Raw genomic sequence first — 12,393 nt, 5'->3', positions numbered from 1 at the left:
TAAACTGTGTTATTATTTTATACAAGTTTTCTGAGGCACTAATATCTGATCGAGCACATGGAAGAATGGCATGAACATATTTGCATTCTCAAAGCAGGACCACATTAAGGGTATGTTAAGCTCCATAGGATTGTAGGATGGATATTCTCTCATTCTGCTGGGCATCTCCTCTAGTGTTCATGTTGAGTGAAGTAGTGGGGCATAATACTGTAGAGATACTGTGTACGGTTGTCTTTTACACACTTGCAGGAGAATGTTAGGTCTAGATCAGTAGTGGAATATACTCCATCATACAGTGTATATAGTTTTTTTAATCTGTGATGAGTAAAGTATAAAATGACAGTAGATTAAATCCTTTTCCCTGCACAATGTCCACATACATGGGCTATGCATGTGGTGGTTCCACTGGTTTCTTGGGGAAGGAATCATCTCCATCAGGCTAACAGAACTACCTCTGAGCATTATTGTAGCTTCAGTATTCCCCACAGCTATTGTGCCTGTCCCATGTAGGTGGGATTGATCAAAAGAGCTACATGGTCATTAATCCACAAGCTCCACACACTCCTTTCCTATATTCTGCCCCCAAACCTCATTCTGACTTGGGCCCAGAGAGCCCCTAGGGAGCTGTCTGTGCTGTGATGGTAAGTACCCACTACATGAAGATCTTGCCTGCATAGAAGGTCTGTAGTAGTTCTCTTGCTTTCTGGACTTTCCATGGCTTGATTTTGTCCTTCACTAAGTTATTCAAGAACAATTCAATATCAGCAATCAATAAAGATTACTTTTTTTTTTTTTTTTGGCCTGGCTCTTCTTTTACAACAATTTTATCCTCGTGTTGACTTCAGTAGAGATACTCTTGATTTATACCATTGTGAGAGGAGAATTAAGCAAATTACAGCGTAGGACAAATTTACAGAAGGGGCTGCTAAAATTATTCATGCAAAAATTTGCTACAAACAGATTCCTACTTTTTCTAGAAATATACCTTAAAAAAGCCCAAAGGGCTGAACTGAACCTTCATTTGTATTTTACGTGGAAAAGGAGCAGCAGGATGTACAAAATACAACAGATTCCCGGATACTGAAAATCATGTCTATCTGAGTGTTTAATTGCTTGTTTTGTATCCTAGAACACCTGCCATGTAGTTATAATTTCATGAAATGAAATATACTTTGCTCTATTGTTATGAAAGCCAAAAGATTAATAATAAACAGAACTATAAAAATGGCTATAGGCTGACAAGTTAACATGTTTAATATAGACACTGTACCAAGATTGTAAAGTGTTTAGGGTTTCTAATTAAAACCTGGTTAATTATTCAGATACTTCCATGAGTTAGGGTGCTTAGGTCCTGCACTTACTATTACAAAACTATTATTTGTTTTCCAAAGAATACATCTGTGTTCATTAGATCAAATATTTTAAAAGACATATTTTGAACCTGGCCTTAACCAAGCCTTGGAGGGTTTTATGTCCAGAAGTTTGGCTACATTAGACATTTAGGTGCCTCATTGTGTGAGTACAGGTAGTTACCTGGACACTGAGGGTGTGTCTAGACTACATGGCTCCATCGACGGAGCCATGTAAAGTAGTTTACTCGACATAGTCAATGAAGTGGGGATTTAAATAATCCCCGCTTCATTAAAATAAAAATGGCCGCCACACTGTGCCGACAATCAGCTGATCCGGCACAGCACAGCAATCTAGACGCAGCGTGGTCGACAGAGGCCATTATTTAAATCCCCGCTTCATTGACTATGTCGAGTAAACTACTTTACATGGCTCCAACGACAAAGCCATGTAGTCTAGACGCACCCTGGAATAGATTGAGTTACCCCAGTAAATAACCATGGGGCCTAAGTTTTTGAAAACTTAGACTTAAAAGTGGAGTTCCTTAATATACTTTTATTTATGGGCCTTTAAGACTTCATGTATTTCTTATATCACTTTATATAATGGGAGAACTTTTGCAAACATAAAATGTTTGTTCTCTTCTAATTAGACTGTAAACTGTTTGCAAGATGGTTGACATGTTGTATATTTTCCGCAAAATATAGTATGCTTACAAATGAAAAATAAACAGGATTAGATGACAGAATCAAATATCAATCAATTAACTCTCCACGTTCACACATAGGAGGATGTAGACAAAGCTGTTAAAGCAGCAAGGAAAGCTTTTCAGCTTGGATCACCATGGCGTACTATGGATGCTTCAGAACGAGGAAGGCTCTTATATAAACTAGCTGACTTAATTGAAAGAGATCGTCTACTCTTAGCTGTAAGTATAACATGTTTACAGAAAGAAGGGAAATAGTGGTCTTATATTTATGGCCTGATTTTCAAATGACTCAGCATTGATGGAGAAGTTGGTGCTCAGGCCTTCTCAAAAATCAGGCCATGTCAGTGTTTGTTTTTATCCATTTCTATGACTTGATCATTTTGTATTGCTAATTGTCAGGTTCAAATGCCCAGTACATTTGTACCCTCATTCAGCCAAGCACATAAGCAACTTGCTCAGCTTAAAGTCATACTTAGATCACATCATCATCCATGTAACTTCAATGTTATTTAAGTAAGTGCTGAAAATTGCTAAATCAAGGCCAAAAGGCAAAGCTCCCTCTTCAAGAACTACGATGGGCACAACTTAAAGATGGAAGGAATTTTGGATTTCATTAACATAGAATTTTCATCTGCCCCTGCCTCCACCTCATTCCCTTATATCTGAAAAACGTTGGATATTGTAATCAAAGACCAAAGGCAGCAACATATTTACTGTTGCCAATGAGAAGGTAAGCAAACAGAAGACAACCTACCTGAATATTTAGTAAAGTGCTACTTAATGGAATGTTTTAAATAACCAGATGACTGACAACTTGCACAAAATGCATTTGAAACTTTAAATCAGTGCTGCAAATATCTGCGCACACAGTCCAAAATATTTACCTATAGTTTTCTTTATAGCCCACATGTGTTTTTGTCATTAAGATGTTCACTTTACTATTGCAAGTAGTGTTAGTGATAGGGTCAGCCACATAATCAATAACCACCATGTATTGTAATTACTCACATAATCCTGAGCTGGGACCATGTTTTACTGCCAAAGATGCCAGATATTTAACCATAGCATCCAATGTAGCTAACATCCAAGACAATAATTATTTAATCACATCACCCAGAGTATTTCAATCACAGCACTCAAACTAGATTGCCAGAAGCTGTGGACAGTGCCAACAATTTAATGTAATGGAACCAGCATACTTAGCATGCAAAAATATATAAATATCTACAAAGAAATATCCTTTTGCCCTTAGTTGATACTTGCCTGCATTCAGAAAGCTTTTTAAAACCAAAAATGAAGATGTATTGGGGCTGTTGTCATTTGCTCATACTTGAGAGTTGACAACTGCTAATGTTTTGGGTAGTTTATTTTTTTTTTAAATCAGACGTGAACATATACTCTTCTTTAACAAAATACCTATTCTAAACAAGTCCTGTCAGACTGAACAGAAGAACTAGCTGTCACACTATTTGAAAAATACTGGGGAAGCTGCTATTTGAGCCTTCCACTGTTTAAACAAGCAGGTTACCACATTTTAAAAGAGTCATATTTTTATATGGACTTTACAAACCAATTTTTCACTAGTGAATGACATATACATTACACTTCCGATAATCTGGCACCTTTGGGACCTAGGCAGTGGCAGCGGCGTACTTGGGGAAGCGGCGCGGAGCAGAGCAGCTGGGGTGCTGCCTGGTTGGTCCCGCAGCACTGCCCCTCAGCCCCCTGCTCGGCGCCCAGCAGCACCCCAGCTGCTCTGCTCCATGCCACTCTGGGGTGCTGCTGGGCGCTGAGCAGGGGGGTGAGGAGCAGAGCTGTGGAACCAACCCAGCAGCACCCCAGCTGCTCTGCTCCGCACCACTTCCTCATGTCCCCCGCTGCCGCAGCTGAAACTGACAAGCAGTGGACGTGGGAAAGCGACGGAGCAGAGCAGCTGGGGTGCTGCCCAGTTGGTCCTGCAGTGCTGCCCCTCACCCCCTGCTCGGCGCCCGGCAGCACCCCAGCTGCTCTGCTCCACCACTTCCCCAAGTCCACCGCTGGTCAGTTTCAGCAGCGGCGGACTTGGGGAAGCGGCGCGGAGCAGCTCCAATTGTCCGGCTGGCTGGAGCACTTACGGGTTCCAGTTGGTGCTGGACTATCAGGAATGCCAGACTACTGGATGCTGGACAATTGGAGTTTTACTGTACTGCTATTTGTATCTTTGCCATCCAGTACTGCCTATAAAGGTGTAAAAGAAAAGGAAAATAAGCTACTTCCGCAAGACAGCTGAAGTTGTTTTGTTCTAGTGAGTATTGCTTTTACTTGCCAGTCTGATAATATCTAATTACTCCTTTCCTGCCCTACCAAACTCTCTTTTACATCTCTGTTTTTCTTAGTTTTTCTTTCCTACACTTTCAACATGATACTGGATCCCTTTTTCCTTTTAGATAGGAAATGTTCATAAATTCATAGAGTCCTGGGCCAGAAGGAACCCCTGTATAATAGAAGACACAGAACTTCCCCCTAAATAATTCCTAGAGACTATCTTAAAAAAATCTTAACTTGATTTAAAAATTATCAATGATGGAGAAGTTACCATATCCTTAATACTGTAAATAGTTCTAATGGCTAATTACCCACACTGTTAAAAATGTACATGTCATTTCCTGTTTGAATTTGTCTTGCCTTAGTTCCAGCTATTGGATTGTGTTAGACTGAGGAGCCCATTTCCAAATACTTGTTTTCCATACAGGTACTTATAAACAGTGATTTATTCACCCTTTATCATCCCTTTTCTTTGTTAAGCATAATAAATTGAGCTCCCTGAGTCTATCTGTAAGGCATAATTCCTAATCATTTCTTCTTTGAATTTTCTCCAGTTTTCCAACATGCTTCTTGAATAGTGGACAAGAGCTGGACATAATATTCCAGTAGCAGTTGCACCAGTACCAAATAGAGAAGCAAAATTACCACACTTCTCCTACAGAGTCTCCTCTTTATGCATCCCTGGATCAAATATGCCCTTTGGCCACAAGATTGAATTGTCCAGTTAATTATGCACCATGACCTTCAATTTTTTTTAGAGTCACTGATTCCCCAGATAGAGTCTCCCATTCTGTAGGTATGGCCTACATTCCTTGTACACGATTATATACTGAGACCTATCAGTTATCCAACATTTAATCCCTTTAATATGTGCCTTCTTAATTTTACAGTATAGTTTTTAATCAGTATGTTCCATGGCACAGGGTTGTATCTCCCTTAACTGGGACTCCCTGGTCTGGTAGGACCAGGGATATTCCTGCACCACAGAGCCCAGGTATATGGAGGTCAGGCCATGGAGAAGGAGCACGCAACTCAGCTGGGAGCCCCATTTGTGGAGGCAGGGGAATGCAGAGGGGCAGGTGGCACAACGGAGAGTTCTGCCTCCTGTGGCCAGGAAGTAGCAGGGTTTGCAGGATTGTTTAGGAGGTATTTATTTTTATTTACTGAAATGCCCTCCATCAAAGGCTTCAGATGTGTGCAGGTCTCTCATAAATGGGAGACTTTGGCTTGGTTTGGCTACCATTCTACCATGGGAGCCCTCCACAATGGAACCCTGCTGACGTTATATGCAGATTATTCACTCTTTCATTGAAGGACCATAGAAGGTCTCCCATAATACTTAAGACCCACAATATCCCAGTGCAATGGCATTTGAGCAGCACTGCCAGTACTAGGACCTCCTGCATTCCTGGATGATCTTTGAGGAGGGTTCATCAGCTATGAATAAGCTAGTGCAGATTGAGAAAGGCTACTGGTTGGAATTTATGAATCTATTTATATAAATTGAGCCAGAAGCTTCTGGATGTAGCTCTTTTTATACATAGCAATAGAATGCTAAACTAGAGCAGCTTCACTCAGCTAACAGAATTCTGTTTTCCCCCACAACCATTTAAATGTACCATTATCTAATTATCTGCATAAATCACTGAAAGTAAAGCTTTATGAAAATAGTCTTATTTGCAGATATCCAGTTTGTTCAGAAATTGATTTGCCTCCTAGAAAGTGACTACACCAGAGCTGCAAATCTACAATTTGGGCAGCCAATAGCAATATTACAAATGATAGATATAAAAAGTAATTGTCATTATTAATGCATGAATCATATTTTCTTCTAGACAATGGAATCCATTGATGGTGGAAAACTTTTTTCCACTGCCTACAACATGGATTTAGGAGGCTGCCTTAGAACTTTACGCTATTGTGCAGGCTGGGCAGATAAAGTTCAAGGTCGTACCATTCCAATGGGTGAGTAGTTCTGAGAAAATATTTTCTAGGTAGAACTGATAGGAAAATGATGTGGCTTTGAATGATTTCCTCCACTAGCATCTATAACACGGAGAAATATCTTGCCTTAGCAAATATTTCAGATAAACATTAATATGGGTTGATTAAGGTATATCACATGCCTCCTTTTACACATATGGCACAGTTAACATAACTTATTTACTTTTGTGTTATTTATTCAACTAAACAATATTAATTAATTACTATAGATACATAAGTTTCTACATTTCAAAGTAAATATGAAGAGTTTTTTAAAGGGGCCATATTAATATATGAGGTTACTCATAACTGTGTAGTAGCATTGGAAACCAGATCTTAAGAAAGGACTACGGCTCAAGAAAGGCTAAGTCCAAGACCAGAAGAAAGTGAAGTGCCTTACTATTCTTTGAATTCATTGGAAGAGGAAAAGTCTGACTAGAAGAAGTGAAGGGAAGAAATTCACCTGATTTAGCTCAAAGCCCATTCTGCTGCCTTTTCCATTGATCAGCTCTAAGGAATCTGACTACCCTATCTTCTCTACAAAAAAGATAGATTTTTAATGAAGGAGGAATTAGGGGAAACTATTATAATAAATTCAGAGATTTTTGCAACACACAGATCTCTAAGTTAGGTTTATCGGAGCACATATTTATTTGAAACCTAGAGGATTTTATACTAAATGGATTTCATGTCAGCTAAAAATGTTTAAAAAAATGTCAGATGTGTACCTAGGACTGTGAGTAGCTTTTAAAAAAGAACTTCCAAAAAAAGCAGGAGAGAGGAAAAGAAGGAATTAAAAATGTTCCATAAGTGTGCTTTCCATACCCCATCTAGAAGTCTTCCCACCATAAAGACAGAAGCAAAGCTGGGAAAAAATCAGCAAGACTGGGCAGCATCAAACACTGAGACATGTAGGGAAGATCCAGATAGAATCCAGATGTACATTTTGGTTGCATACTTAAGATTCTGAAAAAAGCATAAGTACAAAAGTTGTGTAGCTACCTTTGGTAACTAATTTTTGTCTTCTTTATGCTCTAGCCATTTCTCACAAAAGCTTTTGTCTGAGTGTGCTATTTTTTCCTCTTATTTAGATGGAAACTTTTTCACATTTACAAGACTGGAGCCCATTGGTGTGTGCGGCCAAATCATTCCTGTAAGTTGAGGCCTTTCCATTAAAAAAAGCGCCAAATGTTTGTATTTTAAAAGGACTTGCTTTCAAAATTCTCTCTTTGTGAATGAAAGTATGGATCTTTAACCATCAGAACCTTCCTTCTCAGGCCAGACCATTTCTGGACCTGATCCCATGCAGAGCTATGCTAAAATCAGAAGCTGTTTGGCACATTGAAGGGTCAACCTCTCACAAAATATGTACAGTTTAAGAATGTAAAGCAAATTATTTCCTCACTATAGTGCTTAGGAGATTTAGTCATGGATGAGGACCCAAAATGCTCAGTGCTATGCAAACACAGAACAAAAAGATAGTCCCTGCCCTCAAAAAATTTACAATCTTAAGTATGACTGTCAAGGCTTTTTCCCCACTCTGGCATGATGAATGCAGAAGTGGGGCCCCACAAAAGTACCCTAAAACCTTATCTTTCCAGGCTTTGGTATAAAACTTACCCCCAAAATCTTAAAAACCTAGATTTTGGAAGTAAAAGTCCACTGACACCACCCAAGTAATGGTAAGAAAACTAGGGAAGAGATCACTTGCAAAATCTCAGCCCTAAAGTAAAACCAGGACACAAAAAATTAACCAATACCAGGTTAATAAAAAAAAGAAAGAATTTTTATTATCACCACAATACTCCTGTTACAAGCATAATGACTAGATGGAAAAGTCACCAATTAATACACTTATGGGCAGACCCCCATAAGCCAAAAGCTTACTTACAAAGGAGAGAAAAACCCATTTTTAAATATACAGACATCAGATTCCCATTTCCAAACCATAAAACAATAAACGGATTTATCTAAACTTTACTCTACTTACGGATAGTGAAGAGTCTTTTCTCAGTATCTGGAGAGAAACTGTCTAGGGACAAAGGAGGGAAAAACCAAAAGTTCCTTTGTCCCAGTTTGAAATCCCTATCTGCATTTCTATTGGCTGACTACTACCTGGCTTAGGTACAGTTAACCCCATAGTCCCCAGGATGCTGGCCATCCCTCATGACCATGACAAAGGTGCCAAAAATAACAGATGGATACAGGCAGGTAAGGAGTAAACAAGACAATTTTAATTATCGCTTATAATAAATTGTACATCTCCAAGTACCTTTACCCCTCATAGATTTTCAGAGCAAACCAAATCCAATGTCTTCTGCCTGCAGGAAGTATTACCATAGGAGCAGACATCTGGCCCACTTGCTCAAGCTATGTAGGCTGCAGCAGCCTAACCAGGAGACGTTTCTCCAGAACTGTGTGGATGATTTAAAGACACTTTATGTGTCCCATGATATTCATTATCTATGGTAGTGGTACATACCAGCCCTAGAAGGTAAACCTTTTCAAACACCATCAGCAGGAGGAAAGAATGAACATTTCACAGTCCTGCTACCGCAGGGTGTTGGGTGGAAGGTCAGGCTGTTAGTGATCCTAAACATATTTCCTGGTCATTGTGAAGCAACAAACCTACCAGTTGACTCTCCAGAGATGCACAGCAAGGGGAGCAAGCCAACCAGCCACTCCTTGAAAAGCACTGAGAGTGAGAGAATCAATTTACCACCCCTAAAGTCATCCAGAGGTGAGAGGTTGCAATTTACAACCCCATCCCAGTCAGGAGGCCAATTCGGGTGAGGAATGGCCTTAAAGAGAAAAGGCGATGGCAAGACTCATCGGTTTCATCTCTAACCTGGCAACTTTTATCATGCGTTTCTTGGGCTGCATTAGGTGTTTGCAGCCTATTTGAACTCTAACTGCCAGTCTGAGTGTGCTGAAATTACATAAACCCAAAACAAAGGGTTTTACACAGCCCATGAGACAATTCATGCTACTGTGAACACAGATGCAATACAATGATGTATTAGAAATAGGATACACCTTCTCATCTGTCTTTTAGTGGAACTTCCCTTTGGTTATGTTTGTCTGGAAGATCGCTCCTGCCCTTTGTTGTGGAAACACAGTAGTCATCAAACCAGCAGAAGAAACTCCACTGACTGCTATTTACATGGGATCTTTAATTAAAGAGGTAAGTTTGCCATAGCAGGCTGCTACACTTTTCTAAGAGGCCAGTATAGATATAAAAACTACTGTAGTTTGCACTATGCTAAAATAGCAAATAGCATGTCTAGCCATGTACTATGGAATTTACTGCAAACAACTGAAGCAAACGAAGGGTAAAAAGCTTGGACATTTTTCAATCTAGCTTACTGGGGGGGGGGGGAACACCCCTTTAGCAACCTAGAAAACTAAATTTCTTGGAAAAATGACTGAGTGTTATAATGTTCAAAGCAAACAAGTAGCTTTTGAAGATGAGTGGTGATTAGTTAACCATCGTTGCTATCTGAGTAACAGATCTGTTGATGCGGGTGATTTTACTGAACACATATTTTGTTCACCTGGGTTTATGATTAATGAAGGTAAAATTAAACAACTTCACTGCTGCCAAACTTCCTGCACAGTACATCCAAATATCATACACTTCCTCTGCTTCTGAATATCTCAAATAGAGTAGTCAACATTCCATTGTTTTCCAAGTAACATTCAATTGCTTCCTGCATGTTAGAAGGGATACCGGAGAAGAGTGGAGAAATGGTTAAATTGCCTCTTTAGGGTAAATAGAATAATCTAAAATCTTCACCTAGATGTAATTACTGTCGCCAATGTCAATAATCACCAGGTCAGTAACTTTCCCAAGTGCTAACAGTACTGACTCAGCACATTTTAGTGTTCTGCCTAGTAACAATGATTCATCACAAATACAGCCCAGAACATTTAGGTCAAATGTAAGAAGATGATTAAGTGAACAAAAGACACAAAAGGGCCAAGGGTGCTTGTTAGTGAGTTACACAGTAAATATTTATTAGAAAATGCAATTTGCGGGAATTGCTTTTGCTGCTCCAAGTATCTCACCTGTTCATTTAACAGCAAAAATAAATATGATGGCTGCATTGAATAGCAGTATTAAAGAAAAACGAAGTTAGTGTATGTCTACACTAGCCCCCTAGTTGGTTCTAGGGAGGCTAATGATGGTGACCGAAATTGTAAATGAAGCTCGGGATTTAAATATCCCACCGTTCATTAGCATGTTCCCAGCCGGTCACCATTTTAGAAATTGACTAGCCCGAAGTAACTGCCTGCGACTACATGCGGCAGTGAAACGGGATTCCTAATTAAAGCCCTAAATCGAATTAGCTGGTATTCCTCCTGCAATGTGGTTTACCATCTAATTCGACTTAGGGCTTTAATTCAGAATCCTGTTTCACTGCCACGTGTAGACATGGGCAGTTACTACGGGCTAGTCACTTTCTAAAATGGCAACCGGCCGGGAACATGCTAATGAAGCGTGGGATATTTAAATCCCGTACTTCATTTGCAATTTCAGTCACCCTCATTAGCCTCCCTTAGTTCTGCCCTGACCCTGATGATGTATCATATCTCTCTAAATATAAGAATAACATTCCTGCAATAAGGAGTTAACTGTATTCATAATCTTATTACTGTTCTATGTGAAACCAATTGGTGATCCAAATTCATGCCTTCGGGGACAAGTGTTCACCTTGGAATACAATGTAGTCACAGTTGGCATTAATTGATACCTTCCTTTCCAGTGTCACTCTGGAGCCCAGTCACAAAATAAATGTATAGACTCTGCACTGTCATTCCCCTCTCCGCACCCACGCAACAGTGGTTCTTTTAAGTTAGGAATGAAACATATAGCTAAGGCAGCATGGAGCATGTCATTATTGCAGACCCCTGCTGGTCCCCATACTGAAAACAGAGATTTTCAGTAGCCAAGGGTATCAATCTGGCACCTTTGATGAGTACTTAAAAGACAGCATTTAAAAAAAATGTAAAAAGCTGTTTATGTTATATTATGTCTTATTATATTATAGTTCGTATCCTAATTTAACTTATATATTGTAGTAAGGCCTAGAAGCTAACTAGTGTCAGAGTGACATTATGTTAAGGTACATCTACACTTGTCCTCTACTTCGAAGTAGGGAGGCAAATGAAGGCGACCAAAGTTGCAAATCAAGCATGGGATTTAAATATCCTGTGCTTGATTAGCAGAGTCATGGCCGGTCGCCATTTTGGAAATAGACTAGCCCGAATTAACTTGCCATGTATAGACACGGTACTCCGAGAAAATACCCTTAACTCGAATTAACTGACATAGTCGTGGTCAGTCACCATTTTGGAAATTGACTAGCCCAATTTAACGTGCCACGTATAGATGCGGTACTCCAAGAAAAACCCCTTTACTCGAATTAACTGGAGGAGTATTGTGCTTGATTTGCAACATCGGTCACCTTTGTTTGCTTCCCTACTTCGAAGTAGGGGGTAAGTGTAGATGTACCCACGGGGAATATGAAATAACTTTAAGAAATGTACACAATATGTGTATGTGTCTCAGCTATCTGGTATTCTTGATGCAACATGCTTCTCTGGGAAGTTATATATTACTATTATGTGCCTCAAAAGGAAAATTGAACTTCTTATTTCAAAGTCACTGTTCTATTCTAAAAAGGGAGTCTGTCACAATGTGGGAGATGTGTGTTTATTGGCCTCAGTAAAATAAAACATGTAAAATAAAACAATCTTCTGCCAGCCCTGCAATCTATGGTCCATCTTCACTCACCTACTTTGCACCACAGTTGGGACTAGGTTGGTGGTAATGATTCATGAGTGGGAAGGGTACACAGTTTGACTCTCCCACCACAGTGGGGGAGTCTGCTGGGGTGACAGTTGGGGGAATAACATATTCTATTTGTACACGGAGCAAATTTGTATTAGAATGCGATAACGGGTTTGATTCATGCTAAGATTTGTGTACCAGGGAGGAGGACAGATAAACAGAAGCTTTTGAAAGGAGACTGAATGGCACATTT

The 12,393-nt window shown here is 39.7% G+C and overlaps 1 protein-coding gene across 1 annotated transcript in view; it reads left to right on the top strand.

The window, feature by feature from the left end:
• Positions 1-12,393, top strand: part of ALDH1A1 (aldehyde dehydrogenase 1 family member A1) — a 54,149-nt gene that overhangs the window by 19,050 nt on the left and 22,706 nt on the right. The window contains exons 3-6 of the mRNA XM_006137823.5: positions 2,138-2,278; positions 6,199-6,328; positions 7,438-7,499; positions 9,402-9,530. Of these exons, the coding sequence (XP_006137885.3) occupies positions 2,138-2,278; positions 6,199-6,328; positions 7,438-7,499; positions 9,402-9,530 (462 nt within the window). The remainder of the gene's footprint in view (positions 1-2,137; positions 2,279-6,198; positions 6,329-7,437; positions 7,500-9,401; positions 9,531-12,393) is intronic.

Source organism: Pelodiscus sinensis, chromosome 6 (assembly GCF_052426305.1).
Source record: "Pelodiscus sinensis isolate ZL-2025 chromosome 6, ASM5242630v1, whole genome shotgun sequence".
Taxonomy (NCBI): domain Eukaryota; kingdom Metazoa; phylum Chordata; order Testudines; family Trionychidae; genus Pelodiscus; species Pelodiscus sinensis.
Note: the sequence above shows the minus strand (reverse complement) of the source record. Positions and strands in the feature narration are given on the sequence as shown.